The sequence below is a fragment of the Platichthys flesus genome, chromosome 23 (assembly GCF_949316205.1).
Source record: "Platichthys flesus chromosome 23, fPlaFle2.1, whole genome shotgun sequence".
Lineage (NCBI taxonomy): Eukaryota > Metazoa > Chordata > Actinopteri > Pleuronectiformes > Pleuronectidae > Platichthys > Platichthys flesus.
This window is the reverse complement of record NC_084967.1, coordinates 10,639,562-10,656,169: the sequence shown is the minus strand read 5'-3', so window position 1 is coordinate 10,656,169 and position 16,608 is coordinate 10,639,562. Positions and strand designations below refer to the sequence as shown.

Here is a 16,608-nt window from a genome sequence, read left to right as displayed (position 1 = left end):
TGTGCAACATCATCTTCTCTTCTTGGAAACCTCATGTGTTGGTCTTGATGCTTGAGATCGTTGCATGACCCTCATCGTTTCTCAACCTTCTTTGTGTGAGTGACGTAGCGGATGATTTAAGAAAGCTGCTCCCCTGGCAAACTGTGAAGTTAAAAAGATTTTTTAAAGCATGATAAAAAGCAAGGGTTTATTACCTTTGACCCTTTGCCCTGTAGTGTTCTTTTAAAATCGCACAACAGGGGATTTCAGTATTTTTCAGGCCCAGAGGTCATTAATCGCACATGCATGACAACCTTCAGGTCAAGCAAGAATAAAAAACACACGGCAGCAAATCAATCAATAATACGTCTAATGAGGAATGCAATGTGTTTCAGAACGAGACATTTTTCCTTTAGCTCTTAGTTCTTTTGTATTTCCAATGCATTAAACAATTTTTTAACAATTTTCTACATTGAAACTTGCGGAGAGTTCCGATTAGTCACTTGCCCTTTAAATATCTTGATAAAACTTCATTCAAAGGTTGCATTAACTTTGAGAAGATGTGCTGTATCGATAAGTTATGTGAGTTTGTACTTAACAGGGTTATGAACAGGGTGGTATTCATTGGAAACAGTGGAGGCAGCACATATGAGCAGCACATGCTGCTTTTAGCGCACCCTAAGCTCCTCCACTGGGAATTCCCACTGGGATGCTTAAAGCCCAAAGGTTCACCAGCACATCCCTGGTTATTAATTAGCGGTAGCACCTCCCTGCTGAGAGAGACAGGCCAGCCGGACATGCACACACACACACACACACACACACACACACACACGCACATCTCACGAGTGGCTGCACAAACTCATGCACAGGCACACTTTCGCCTCAGTGTGTGTGAGGTGGGGAACCTCGCCACAGCACATTACATCAGAACAGTGAATGGCTGTGACTCGTTCCATAAGAGGATCCTGTGCTGCAGTTGGAGAATTAAATGCTTCAGGAACAACTGCAACAGAGAAACACAGCAGAACACATGAAGCCTTGTCGAGGCTTTTTTTAATGGTGTTTTGCATTTGTAATGGTCTTGAGTGATTTTAGATGCATCAGTAGGAAAAGACAGGGAAGAGGTGTAACTCGACTTTCTGGTTTGTGAGATTTTGGATAGTTAAAATGACTCAACATGAATGAACGCTGTCACTTTTTACACAAAAGATATCAGAAGTCAGTAAGTTGCTCTGCACATATGAAAGGGGAACACTTTCCTTGACCATAAGGTACAGGGATGTCTTAAAGAATATGTGTTTCTTCTCTCATCTTTTAGTTAAAAACCTGAAAATATTCAGTTTACATTAACATGGACAGAGAAAAGCAGCAAATGCAACATGATTAGCAAAATAGTTGCAGATTTCACCTGATCAATCAAGTGTTTCACATAAGCTGCCGTGCACAACTACGGTCTGATCTCATCCCTCTGCAGAGTAATGTATTGTAAATGAAATGCCTTTTTAAGTCCTCCTCTGAGGCTTTGTAGATGTGTATTTTACATCAAAGAGTTTTTATTCGAGAGATGGAGATCCCTCAATAACCAAGTGTTTATTAGTCACAGCGCATCAGCACGCACGTCTCCAGCACTGACAACGTGCTCTGCATTGAAATCCAACCCTCTATCCATGCTGCTCCTGGTCAAATAAATATATTTGTGCTTCTGTGCATGTGCGTCTCAGAGGGATCCGCGGAGGAAGAAAAATCCTGACTTCGCCGTATAATGTAGCCATAGACGGCTTTTTTCAAAATGCAGCCAGTCAGTGGGGCCAGCTAAATGTCTCTCTTTGGAGTTGTTTCATAGTACAGTAAGAGTCTGGTAGGCAGTCGTGGGAGGATAATAAAGACACACACACATACAGAGCGCTATATAACATTATGTGTCCTGTGGGATTGTTTCATAGTACAGTAAGGCATTGGAAAACACTGTGGACTCATTAAACACACACACACTGCATACATTGACCATTGCAGGTTGTGTAATGCAATAAAATCATGTAGGCACATGCACGTACTGTACACCTTAATAAAGCCAGTAAATTCAAAGAACCTGCAAAGACTTCCAGAGGTCAGTGTTTTGTTCGTATGTCACGTTGTTATTACGATTGTAAATCCAGACATTTTGTAACATTATTTGCCATTTTGCCAAAAAAGGAAACGAAAGCACGGGTGTTGTTACTTCTGTGCAAAGGTCTTCTTTGTATCGCCATCATTCCTTCCGTGCCTTCTCCCTGCTTCTCATTTGTCTCGCATTTGATCCGCGGAGCTCCGCTGCAGGTCTGGAAAGTGTGGACAGTGATTCTCTTTTAAAGCTTTTTGACAGCATAGTCCGGATTAGAGCGTGCTGTGAGAAAACAGCTGTTGCACACATGTCAGGGTATGTTTTTTTTTAGAGCGCCAAAGCCTCATTCTGAGATGTGTTTGCACATATTGTCGTATATTACACAACGGTCTTGGAGAGATAATGCCATTGTTGCGTTGCGACTGCCAGCACCCATCATTACATACTGCAACAGAAATGGTTTGAAATGCGAAATGTGCAGGGTACCTGAAGCCTCACTTTCTTTCTCTTTTTCCCGTGTCTACCTCCCTCGCTCCTCCGGTGGGAAATGTTCAGTAATGTATTGCGTAATGGACTGTAAACTACTGGCAGGTCCTCACTGGAAAATACTGTAACTAGAGCTATTTACAACTCTGATAACGACCTCATGTGTGAGAATGTGTGTGTGTGTGATTGTGTTTCTGCCACAGTGTGTTTATCGGGCCGCCTTGTACTATATTGGTGTGTGCACTCACACATATTATGTATAAACACTTATATATTCAGCGTCTGTTCGTGTGAGAAACGAGTAGTTGTGAGCCAAGAAGGTTGGGTAGCAACGCTGGTGGAGGTGGTCTGGTAAAAGAAATTACGCCAAGTTCGTGTGTGTGTACTTGTATGTGTGTGTGAGTGTGTGTGTGTGTGTGTGTGTGTGTGTCATGCTCCCAGTAAATAAGGCTCAGAATCAGAAGTGACAGTTCCTTTGATTTACTTTCACTTTACCTTCAACTTTCATTTTTTTGCTGCCAGAGAGACGAGAGAGCAGAAAAGAGTTTTCCTTTCCTCTTCCCCACAAAACCGCCCACATCTACTTCTTTTCATTTGTTTGTCAAGATAGTCAAACACGAGTCGCTGAATAATGAAGGTTTGGAATCATATGTGGAGTTTTATTTCAAATATTATCAAAATCTGCTCCTTGTGTTTTCACTGTTGTGACGGCTGAGGCAGGATTTCAGATCTAGAAGCTATATAACAGCTGTGTGTAGGGGATCATAGGTGTGATCACATCACTCACTTATATATCCAACATGCAACCGTGTATGAGCACTTAGAATCCCATGCATGTTTCATTTCAGTATAGAGTTAATGTGCTGTGAGGCATCAGTGTGGTTGCTATGGTTAAATACCATTGACTAGTGGTTTTTCATACCAGGCTCATTAATTGTCCGACTATATCAACAGAAAAGCTGTATTTCAACTCACGATCAATGCAATACTTGATGTGTCCTGCAAGTGTAAGAAATAAGTATCATATCAAATGAATCAACCTCACAACATTGTGTCTAAGTTGAATCAATCAGGATTAAAGTCAAATCAGGACATGAGACAACATTACCTGAATATTTGCAATTCTTGAAGAGAAGAAGCAGTGAGAGAGACAATGATGTTCCTGCGCTGAGTGAAAGAGTCCTGAAATGTGTGTTTGTGCGTGTGTGTGCCCGTGTGTGTGTGTGTTATGTGTATGCTGAGTGACGATGAGCACAAAGCGCAAGGTGTGGACAGACACAGCTGGGATTAAATATACTTTACCAACACACACACACTATCAGCCCTCTTAACATGCTTCCCCTTCCTCTGCACTTAAATCATGCTATTCCCCAAGGAGAGTGGTGCGTCTGCATGTCTTATCTGTGTGTCTGTGTGTGTGGGTGTGTGCGCGCACACGCACATCTCTTGGGGGGTCTTGTCTAGTACCCCAAAAATGTGTATATATCTGTTTTGCTCATGCAGTAGTTGACTGCATTATGATCAATTCTTGAAAACATGGTTGTTTCAAAATACTTTAACAATTGTGTTTGTGGTCATAGAACAGTGTTTTAAAAGCTTCAGCCTACATTAGTCAACAGGTTCCTCAAAGGAAATCAGAAGAATTGTGCCAGTGCGTGGAAATCTGGATAATAATAATTAACCAGGGACTTTTGGGTAAACACAGCAAAGCATTCACGAGAACCCATTACTGGAATTGTTGGTGTTCAGGTTTGTAGTGTTTATGGAAATGTACCAACAAACTTCTCCGTCTGTTTTCATTTCACTGTATGTGGAAAGGGGACATCCAATCAAAATTAATAATAATTATCATTTTAAAAAACATCACTAAGCTTTCATTGTCACTCACTCTGCCTCATTTCTGTCTCTGAATCATCACTCCCAACTGTTTTCCTTTATTTATTCTTTTGTTTAATTGTTCATGTTATATTTCCTTTTTCAATAAAATGGAATAAAAAGATCAACACGTTTTCCTTCCTCCCTCAGATTCTCTCTCCCCTCCTGGATCTCAATCAGAATCGCAGCAAACTGAAGCTGTACATCAGTCACCTGACCTCACTGTGTCAGGAGCGGGACCCAATCATATTGCAGGACTTTGCCCCGCCCCCCTCCTATCACCGCTCAGACTCCGCCACCTGGCACACGCAGCTGCGCAGCATGACACGGGAACAGGTAGGACATGTGATTTTATCAGTTTGAGTTGTGTGTGTCTGAAATCCTGTGATGATAGGTCATACACCCTGCCTCCTCCATGTAAGGTGATGGGACATGGACCAAAATATAAATGCCAAAGTACAAGTTTTAGATCTTATCTCACTGTTTTCATATCATTTTTCATTTGTTGGATGCCATAAATCGGTTGAAACATCCTGATTGATACCATGGCTCTGCACCATGATCACTGCCACGTAGATTCTGGCACCAAACAGCATCACAAGTGCAAAATGGCGGCAACCATATCAGGAATATTTCGGCTGACCTTTTGCATTGTGGGAAGAGGTGGAGAGAGGTTGTCCATGATACCCCCCATGATCAAAATGATTTTATTTGCCTCTGTCCTCTCATATTTTATTTAGTTTAACTTTGTGAAGCACTTGGTAACTTTGGACTGAAAAGTGCTGTTTAAATAAAGTTTATTATTAGTATTTATCTATTAACAGTGTGAGAATGTGTGTGCGTCTGTGGAGGGAATATGCTCTATGTTTGAAACGATTTGGGAAAAATTGAAGGACATTTTGTCAGTCCTCATTTATCAATTTCTAAAACCTGCCTGTGAGTATTTCTTTATGCCTACTTGTCCCTGGCGTTTGTGCGCGTCTCATTGTGTGTGTGTGTACGTGCGTGTGTGTGTGTGTCTGTAATTGTGTGGATGTATTCGTAGAAGTTGGGCACACAATGGTCAGCCTGGCAGATTTTTGGCTCTGCTTTTGACATTATTGAAAAGATTTACTCCAGTGGGTCACCTGACGACAAGCGCCTGGCAGCCGAACAAATACTGTCTCAGACATTTTCTTTTGCAGGGAGTAAACTCTGCTCCGAGCTTTTGGCAGCAGGAGGCTGGTCTGTTCACGTACAGAGCGAGTAGGGGAGAGAAGAGTGTATTTGTCTTACTGTTGATAGAGTTGTCATCTGAAGAGGAGAGAGAAAAGAGAAGTGAAATGAGGATAGGGAAAGAAAAAGGTGAGCGTTGGAGAAAGTTGAAAACACTTTGGCTTCGCTGTTGCTCTACCTTCATGGTAACAACTTGTGTTTTCAGGTACTGAATATAAACAGTGTATATTAAATTTAAAAAAAATGTTCTGCTGCCTTCCACTTCCTATGTCTCTGTCTGTCCTTACCTCCTTATTGAAAACATATCAGGCGATGGTGGCTACATGTGGTATACATTGAAAATCGGTAACTCTAGACACACACACGCGTTCTCGGAGCAATGTGACAGAGTGTGTGGGTAGGGTACAGCGGGGCTAGTTTCCTGCTGAAAGCCCTATTGTGTGTCTTAATGCTGCAGAATGTCTCTGTTTAGCATGAGTGCTTCAGATACGGCGCTGCGCGGTTCGGTGTCACTTTAAATAAACTCTGAATGCAGAGAGTTAAGTTGTCATTTATCATTGTGTACATTAAAGGCACAGAGAAATGGTCCTGGTGACTTTCATGGGCAGACGATTACTACGCGTATTTTTCATCATCAGCCGGTTTTTCCCCGAAATGAAAAGCCGACCGTGTTCTGTGGTGCGGTGGTTTTCCCAAAGAAAAACACACTCTGAATTAGCCCTGATTTTTGTGGACAGCCGTGAAAGCTTATCTAACAAGATTGAATGCTTGTCGACGGCCAGCTGAGTGGCCTGCAGTATTTTGTTCCTGCCTTTATATTTATGAAAACATTTTAGAGACACTGAAGACATTTGCACCAAACTGTGCTCGTGGCCACATCCAAGTCAAATTTACAACTGATCTTAAAAAGAGTGTGTTCGCTATTCCACCACAAATCACCTGCATTTTGCGCAACTGTTAACCGCAGTCAGGGCACACTGCAGTGTTTTTGAACCTCTCACTTGTTTTTCTTGTTTTCTGCACGTTTGTTTCACTGCAGTGTTAAATCCAACTCTTCCATTACTGAAAACATTGCGTCTGCCATTACTGTTGAGGTTGTCCTTGCGCGGACTGGACCTGATATATCTACTTACCCAGGTTTGGCAGTGTCTTCCAATATTCTCCATGTTACGATCTGCCTGGGTTTTTTCACCCCAATTTTAGCCAGACATTAGAAGCAAATGGAAACAACTAAAGAGGTGCTTTGAGGTACTTCCATCACTTCTCATAATAACATTTTAGATCTCTTACTGGGTGTTTTGCTCGGCTAGTGCGTGGTAGAGGGCGTGCAAGTTGTTACCATCCATGCAGACCTTATAGTTTCAGCTGGAATTGTGCGCATTTGATACAGTTCTCTCTCTCTCTCTCTCGCTCTCTCTCACGCAAGAAGCTTCACTCTTTAGTGTGTGTACCTGTTTCTCTGTTGTGCTTGAGAGCAATGTTCATTGTCGTTGGCATGCCATAGATTGAATTAATTGTTTGGGAATTCTGCTGAAACAGTGAAAGAAAACTCCTGGATTAGTCAGTTTCTCCAGGAAAACAGTTCATCACAACACATGCAGAGCAACTACAACCCTTTGTTTACACTGAGGACTTTAGCTTTTGGATGAAACGTATTATTCTTTGCATTCTTTTCTCTCTTCATCACTTCTGCCATCACTCTACTTGTACTTCTTTAGGCCTTTGTTTTTTCTCTTCCCTCAAGGAGACGGGTCATCTTTCACTTTTCCTCCATCCATTACTCTTCACTCTGACTTGCTCTATGTCAGTGTAGGTGTCAGAGCTTGTGAGACTTAGCTTTTTACTCGGTTTGTTTTTTTGGGGGGGTGAGATTTTTCCTTTAACAACCTCCCAGTTTGAAATGCTCTGCCTCTCCTTCGCTCCCTCCCTGAAAATCCACCCATACTCAAGGCAGTGCCACTTGGCGCCATGCGTCTGCTGCAGACCCCGACCATGCCTACACACAATCACAGACGCACACTGCCAGTCTTTCATTCAAGCCCATGTTTCCCGTTTTCCTTCATCATGTGTCACCATCATCCTGGCTGACCCTCTTAAATGCATACACACACACACACACACACACACACACTCGCGCACAGATTCCCTCCCTTACCACCATGTTCCAATGTGCCAGCTTGTTTTCTCTGTCTTGTGGTGAGCATGTGTGTGTGTGTGTGTGTTTTACAAGGCTCTCCCTGGCTCTGTTAAAATGCCTGGCACTCTGTAAAGCCATTAGGATCATACTAAAATAGCATGTTAAACACACACATGGACAGACACAAAAACACACACACACAAACGGAAATGTTCTTATCCCTCACCCACATATTGGGTTTTTCTTCAGAGCGATCATGAATGACCACCGGAGCCTTGTGTTCCTGATAATGTGGTTCTGTGATGTGTCACCAGCATTTGAACACTGTCTGATCTAACGTTGATGTTGTTTCACTGGAGCGAATAAAAAGTAACCAGTAACCAACAAGTTGGTCTCTAGGGTTTATCAGCTGTGCACCTCCCATTACAGATAAGTGGTCACACTGGGAGCAGGAAACCTCAGGGAGGCTCAGCTGCACATTCAGACCTTACAGAGCGAAACGCCTGCTTTTTCTACTGATAAGGTTAAACCCTTATGATGTAGGATTCTGAAGTGAAACACGTTTACTAATTATAGATTTAATATATGTAACAATCCTTCATTAAAATGTCTACAAATGACCAGACCTAAAAAAAACTTTTTGTATGGATATTTTGCATAATGCACATCTAGTTGACTTCCTACATGTGTAAGGAGTTGACCAATTAAAACCGAGTGGGTTCAGCAGACCAATCAGAGTAGATTGGCCTTTATCGGGAGAGGAAGCCTTAAAAAGACATGAGCTAAAACCAAGTGTTTTCAAGAAAAGAGGAGCTGCAGCAATGGACAGTGAAAGGAAATTAGAGCATGTAAACCTCCTCAAGTACCAAACTAACTTAATTCTCACTATACTTCAAAACAGCCAGTTCAGAGCATCTCTGAGCACTTGTGTTGTAAAAAAAAAACTGTTGTTTTCCCAGCACCAGATGTAACTCGGTCCAAAAACACTGTTTTATCTCAGCACAACAACCACAGCACCTCATTAGTCGGCAGATTTGAAAGGAGATGCATGTTGAAGTGTTTTAATCCATCATGTGAATTAGATTATCAACTTTTTATTGGATGACACAACAATGGAACATACTGTTATAGTCCTCATTAACTTGTGTTGATGTTTGTACCATTTAATTGTGATGATGTGGCTTTGGATGCAGCCTCTGACACATTTTGAGCTCTCAGTCTTTCATGTCTCGTACTCGCCGATTATCAGAGGCATTTGTGATGCTGGATTCGGCATCGGAGCATCTCTAATAAGGAGGACAAGTCTCGTTGATTTGTAGCAATCGCAAACACAACAACAGCAGAGCTTTACTGTAGCTGAGCTGGTGTTTTTAGTGTCCTGGCGTTAGGGATGGCAGCATAGGTCGATTCAGACTGAAACATCCCATCAGCTTTCAGCTTGATTGACATTTGTATGGCTGAGTTCTCTCTCACACTGGAGATCTGAAGGTTCTAGGACTAGTCAGCCTCTGGATGTCAGGTCTCAGCTTAATGGCTCCAGCAGCCTGGAGTCCAGCACCGAGCGGTTGGGCCAGTTTTTTGAAAATGGATTTGCAGAAGATGTGATTCCTCTGTGTTTGTTTCCACGTTTCTCTTTAACCTCGGCTGAACCACCAAAGTTACGCTGATTCCAATAGTGAGGTTTCACTGAAACGAGCTGCTTTCGGTGCCATAGTCATAATAATAACCTTTATGGCTCAGTGACGTCTCTAATGAGCACTGAAGAGAACTGGCATCGTAATCTCTCACACACTCACACACAGACAGGAAGTCTCTCTTTCTCTCTTTCTCTGGCCTGAAGTGTGAAAGTAAATGAATTGGCAGTGTGTGTGTGTGTATTTATTTGTCTATGTAAATGTGTGTAAAGGATGTCTGTGTTTGTAGTCCATTTTAGTCTAAATGCAAATGGGTATTTCCGTGTGTTTGGTGCTGTATAAAAATGTATGAAGTGTTATTGGTTGAGTCTGACTTTCTACCGCCGCTCTCATGAATCCAGAATGAATTGTGGGGCCACGGCTCTATCGGCTAAAAGCAAAACGGCTCCCGGCGAGCGACCCTGAGTGTGTGTGAGCCAACTCAAACTGCAGAAACCTCAGTGAAAGCTGAGTACACACATTTACAACTCGACATGTCACTGTAATGAAGGGAAATACCGCACGATTACAGACTTCAAATGTCACTGTTGTTCCAGAGTAATCTCCTAATAAAGGGTTTCTCAGAGGGGGGACAGGAGGAATATGTACTTTTTGCTTTGGCTGACTTTACAAACATTATTAAAGTTACACATCAGCTTTCCAGGGCCTGGAGTGAGTCAAATTATGTAATAACAAATTTCCAAAACAGGAAAACAGCGCAGATATTCTGATGCTGGCTCGATGGCTTCAAACACCATAAAACTCAATGTTTGTTAGTTATCATCTCTATTATGAAGAAGGTACATTTCAGAAAGCTTAAGACCAGACAAGAATATAAAGCTGCTATGTAGATAGATTTATAATTTAAATAGTTGTTCTTATACGTGGTCACAATTGGTTAATTCTGCATATTAACATTGGCAAATTTAACCAAATCTTTTTCATAGTGTTATCTACAAAATAAATAAAACATTATAGAGTTCTATCCATAAAGTTAAGGTTTCAAGTGGACACAATCATTGTTTTTCCAGCTCTGCAGCCTGATGACCTGTGGCAAAGCGATGCCCTGTTCACAGACTGGCAGACGGCACAGGATCTCTGCTCGTCTGTGTGCGAGGACCCGTCCTGATCTCCAGGTCACTGATTGGGTGAATTTTGACTGACAGGAGATACGAAAACAGGATGAGGCGGAGCTGGAATGAATCCATCACAGCTGATAATGAGGACTGGAGCTACATTTATTACAGTAGTGCTGATAGAGCAAAGACAGTAATTATTGTTATTTTGATATTCAGGCGTGTGTGACAGAAAGTTTCCTTATGATAAAAACCCTGCATGGAGTCACGGTGCGTCTGGCTTTGTGCTTATCTGTCTGTCTGTGATGTTATTGTATGTTTTTCTTAGAAAAACCCTTTTGCCTCAGAGAAGAGTTCACATTGAACATGCAAACATAAGCTGTGAAAATACCATGTAACAGGGACCAGAAAGTAGCGCAAGTCAAAGATTGAATGGGAAAGTTGTCGTTGACTTTTCTATTTGTAGTAGTTTTCCGGTGATAATAACTCATCTGGGTTGTTTTTGCCATGTTTGTATTTACCCGGAGGTGTAGACTTGAGATTTGATACTAAGGCTTAACCCATAAAAATGTCAGCATGACTTGGACCTACCGCTTTGAGACTTAAAAGCAAAAAACATTCACATCTCCGGCTTTGACCTGATACCATCCTCTAACAATAACAATAAAGCAGACAGAGTCAAGCAGCCACGCAGCATGAATACTTTATGACCTCTACATCGACAAAACTTGGGTTACATCCACACGTTTGTAGATGTGACACACTTTATCTAAGTTTACAACTGGCATCCACGCTACTCCAGAATTTTGGTTTGAAAACTGCTCGGCTGTGTTGTAGTCTGAACAGGAGAAAAAACAATGACACCGCCATCTGCAAATCCGCGCTCTTACCTTTCACCATTATGTGGACAATCCGCTTCCTTGCACAGTGTACATGAATGGTAATGTGAAATCCATTTTTTAGGTGCGTTAGCATGTAAAAGGCTTGCAGGATGGAGAAACTTACCTACGATCTTATAAGTGTATGTGTAGCCTCGGTGTCGACTCAAGCCTTGACAAGTTTTGACTTTGACTTTTGCCTCAAAAAGTTGATTGTGCGTCCGTGTACAGGAAATTGCATTAAGGTGAGGAGTGGAGGGAAGAAAGAGGCAGGAGGAGATGTAGGAGTGGAGGGGTTTTTGGGGGGTTTCTGTCAAGCAGAGATTCAGACACATCCATTTGTGCTGCACTGTGGTCTGGGGTCTCTCTAGGCTTTCATTAGGCAGCTCTGTTTCCTGCTCCAAGGATGATTGTTTTCTCTCCAAATACGACACAGAGGTCCTCAACGGCCATTACACACACACACAGACACACAATGAACACACACTCAGAAACGCAGACAAAAGGAGAGACAGTCAGACGCAGCCGCACACTAGTACGACCCTCAGAACCCATTTCACAACCACACACACACACAAACACACACACACACACACACACACACACACACACACACACACTTTTGCCTTTACTGGTCATTACAGTCTAACTGCCGGGTTTTATGCAGATTTATTGAATCCTGGCTTAATGGCTTTACCAGTCGGCCTCTTTTTTTTCATGCATTTGTCTTTTTTTTTCTTTGTCCCTCAGTCTTTCCCACTGTTTCTGGTTATCACTTGCTCCTCCCCCTCTTCTTCATTTCTGTCCTGTCCTCTTCTTCCTCTCCTACTTTTCTCTTTTGTTCCTTTAAATTTTTCTCTCATTGCCAGTTTTTCATCAATTTGTTTCCCCCTCTCTCTTTCCTTTTTGTCCCCTTTCTCCTGTCCATTGTCTATCCTTCATCTCTTGTGTGTGATGGGAAGACAAGCTGGTGATGGTGACAGGTGAAGAGCAAACACTTAAGTAGCCACACGGGGAGAAGCACAGACAACTCTCACTTCTCTCTCCTCCGTCTGTAGCTCAGTGAACTCTTTGGTCAGTTCCCTTCAGCAAGTTCAAGTTCCTTTCACTGCCACATGGTCATGGTGGAAGAATTTATTTCAGGACAGACATAAAATCATTCTGACTTTTACAAACACCTAACTAGTTTTAATAGAAACGTTATTTGGAGACTGTGTAAGTCCTAGAAATGCCATTAAACTCTGTTATATAACAAAAGATTTATTAGATGATTTCACATACAGCAAAGTGCCAGTTGTGGTAAATAATGGTAACTTCTTTTCTATGAGGATATCTTTCATTGTTATATTTGAGACTGGGGCTAACACTGGTCGATGGAAGTTTGCAGTTTTTCCAAGCTTTTTAGGGATTTATGGGATAGGCGCACAAATCTTATAAATCATATAGAAACTTTGGTCAACGTGAAGTAAATTTCCTTTGAACTCTGTAAACCTATCTCACCCTTAGTGAGATAAATTGTCTTGAACCCTAACCTTAACCCCTCAGCATTGGATCGTATGTCTTTTCCTTTCATCAAGATCCAGTCAATAATCTCTGGTAAATTTTTTAAAAATGACAAAAAACACCCTCACATCTTGCACTGTTAAAGGACATAAAACCTTCCTGGATCCACCTTTTTTAGCCTATATCCTATCTTTCCACTAAGTTTTGTGTAAATCCGTTCGCTGGTTTTTGCTTAAACGGCCCACAACAAAACATTGATGTAAACAGAACCTTCTTCACTCAGGCAAATATTGTCTTATAACAACTGTGAATTAGTTTAAACTAACTTGCATCCACCTTCTGGGTTTTGCCTCCTGAGAGGTTCCACAGTCGATGCTGCAGCGTGTGTTCGTGGTTTATGTCTGCGGCCATTAGTGCTGTTAAAGTCCAGTGTTGTGTAGTTGTTCCTGCAGGGCCAATTTAAGGTTAAAGTCTTTTTTATGTTCTTTATAAGTCCTGGTCTCTTTGAAGCTTTTCTACTATAGTTACCGCACTAAAATTCACAGGCCCACTTCTCCCTGTAGCGTAACCTGCGTTATTAGGTGCTGAAGTGAATGGTGCAGACATGAACTGTCAGATTAAAATTCCAGGACTATAATAAAATGCTGAGTGGGGAATTGCACACATACAACATCTTCCAGTGCTCATGAGCAAGGCACGGACCGATAGAGAGCTCCCAGATATGAGAGTGTTTAATCCTCCGCCCACCTCCTATAACTGCTCCCAGGGGCCGAGTCTGTAAATATGAGAATTTTCCCATAGTCCATTTGGCTGATTAAATAAACCAGTTAGAATAAATCTGACAAGTGATCTTGAATTTCTCACAAAACACACTGCTCTTGTATTTTGAGAGTGCACTATATTTAGTCCTCCAGGAGCAGTTTCAGGTACAAGTCCTGGAGCCCTATTCCCACTGCAGCTCGTTAGCCTGCGTCATTAGCTGAGCTGCACTGGACTATGACTGAGCACACACACACACACACACACACACGGTTCAGGCACTTTTGGGCTTATAAAGCAGGCTCCATACAGTGTAAGCCTGTTGGAACCTAATAGTTTAAATAGAGACCAGCAAAGAGACAGGGATTATAATGGTCTAAAAGGGCCTATTATACTTTATCCCTTTGCTCTTACTCATGATGGTGTTTCTACAGCACCGCTCCAGGCTGTCTTTTTAAAACCTCTACAGACATGGAGATTTTCCTGTTGTGAACACGTCTGACCCGGACACGACCTGCTGAGTTCTTTATATATAAAAACAAACTCGGCTAAATGCAAACAAATATATTTGCTCTCCAGACCTGTACTGTGTCTTGACCTCCACCTTCTCTTTCCCTTGTGTTTATGTCGTTTGAGGGAATTTTACAGTCAACCTTATCGGCTCCATTTCTGTTTTCATTCCGACGCATATTTACCTGCTTGTATAACCTCATCCTCTAATATACCCTGTTTAAACATTTCATAATGGTGGAAAATGGCCTTGTGATGGTGATGACGATTTTGCTTCTATTCCTCAGAGTCCAGGTAAAATGGATAAATTCTCACATGGTTCCAGTAATTATCCCCAAAAACTAAAACGTTCTTACTTGGTCCATGACCTAATTTTTCACTAAACTTCATGAATCATGTCATTGAGGTAAAAATGGCTCCTTTCCCATTCATATAATTCATGTCCACCATTAAAGCCCACTGGTACATTTACTCTCCAAGGTGATGTAGTTGTTTTTGGCCCTTGAAATGCCTTGTTTCATTAATAGCAGGCCAGGTTTTAATATGTGATATCAGTAATCAATATTGGTTTCTAGTTTCCGAGTAGGACAGAAACAAAAATATTAACCAAGCTGTTGGACCAACTCCATTATTTGTTCAAAACTTGCTTCATGTGGGCCTCACAGCGAACTACCCTGATCTAAGGGGACCTACGTCTGGTCCTCTGGATTCACAGAACACGATTTCCCTCGAAACCGGTCTGAGCCGGATGAAGTTAACTGTTAAAAAATGCACCGGCATGAAGTGGCCGGAGACATTTTCCTGATAAACACTCACCTCTGCCCTCAGAATCGTCTGTAAGTGAGAAGCTGCGTGTTGTGATATGTGCATCTGCAGCAGGCAATTGACCTGTTGGTGGACGGGCTAATGCTCTTCACTTAGATTGTATATATACGTGTTCTCCCTCTTTCTCTGCTTCTCCTCTTTTCTCTGTTAATCTCTGTCTCTCTCTCTCTCACTCTGCTGAGTTATGATTTCTTTAGAAAACATTAGCATTCCTCCGCAAAGAGGTTCAAGCCCTGTAATGTATGTCAAGGGGTCATCGCACACACACACACACAAATCTTACCCTCGTTCTCAAGCGTGTGCATGTACTGTACATGTTTGTGCAGGACTTTTGTGCTGTGTGTGTGTCTGTGTGTGTGTGTGTGTGTTCCTCCAGGCCCCCGATAAGGTAGATAATGATCCATCATGATAATGGAGCTTTAATGGCTGCAGTAAAAATCATCTTCAACAACCCCTCTCTTTTTTCTCTGTCGCTCTCTCTCTCTTTCTCTCTCTCTCTCTCTCTCTCCCTCGCACACACACACACACACATGTCTTGCTGCTTCCCTCTATCTATCTCCCTGCTACCCACAATCCTCTATCACTCACTAAATTAGAACTTGAGCTTGCAACATACACTTAAGCCTAACGCTGTGCACTCACACACACCTGTCATGTCAAACACCTAAACCACTGTATCACACACATGCACACGCACCCACACACACACTTGAAGGAGTCATGAATCTGGCAACACCCGCTCTCTGCCCTCTTCCATTATTTCATCTACATTTCTCTGTGGCCACACACTGTGATCACATGGGACGTGATCCATGGGAGCCTGTAACCACATCTAGAGCTATACCTCATAACTGGGACTGTACAGTGCAATCTTGTTTATATTTAATCTCTTCAGGCCATAAATGAGCAGCAGCTTGAATGTAGCAAGAGATGAAGTTTATTGCAAAGCATCGAGGGGATGTTTTTTTTTTTTGCGGAGGAATCAATTATGATTTCTTTTCGGCGGAAAAACTGGCTCTTGTTTTCCCAGTTTTTGCTCTTGATTCGTATCAGTTATGACAACATGTTCCTTTCATGGTTAATTGGAAGGAATCGAGGATGTAATATGTTATCTGTCTATCTGAGGAAGACTTTTCAGGGTTGAATTCGGGATCCAGGCGTTGACTGCACTGTGAGGGGTTTAGATCAGTGGTTCTCGAGGGGGGGGCTTGGCCTGTTCTCTGTAACCTTTGCTTTTTCAAAATGAGCCAGATTTACAAAGTCATATGTTATTTTAGAGGAAAATCAGCTTTTAATGTACTGGAGCGTTTTCCCGGGACTTGAGAGGCCCCTCATCGAACCATACCAGCCCCCACCCCCCAACCCCCCTTATAGAAACACATAATACCAAACCACATACTGTCAATCTTCAAGTAATTCTCTTATTAGCTAAATTATAAGCATTGTGCAAGTTTAAAGCCCCAACACCAGTCCAGACACACCATACACACACATTTAGATGTTCTAGTCTTCAATTAACCTCCTTCAAAGATTCAGACTTCATCAGGGGGTTTCTAACCGTGGTGTCGTTCCATTCTTCGGGGGGGGG

The 16,608-nt window shown here is 42.1% G+C and overlaps 1 protein-coding gene across 4 annotated transcripts in view; it reads left to right on the top strand.

Annotated features, from left to right (window-relative positions):
- Nucleotides 1-16,608, top strand: part of LOC133948670 (ELKS/Rab6-interacting/CAST family member 1-like) — a 109,003-nt gene that overhangs the window by 88,252 nt on the left and 4,143 nt on the right. For 2 of the 4 annotated variants that reach the window (XR_009920085.1, XR_009920084.1), the window contains one exon: nucleotides 4,595-4,735. Coding sequence is in view for 2 of the 4 variants with exons in the window: in XM_062382583.1 (XP_062238567.1) it covers nucleotides 4,595-4,780 (186 nt within the window). In the remaining 2 variants the exon portion in view is untranslated. Of the gene's footprint in view, nucleotides 1-4,594; nucleotides 4,781-16,608 lie in introns of those variants that run through there. The other 2 variants (XM_062382583.1, XM_062382582.1) reach the window with 1 other exon arrangement.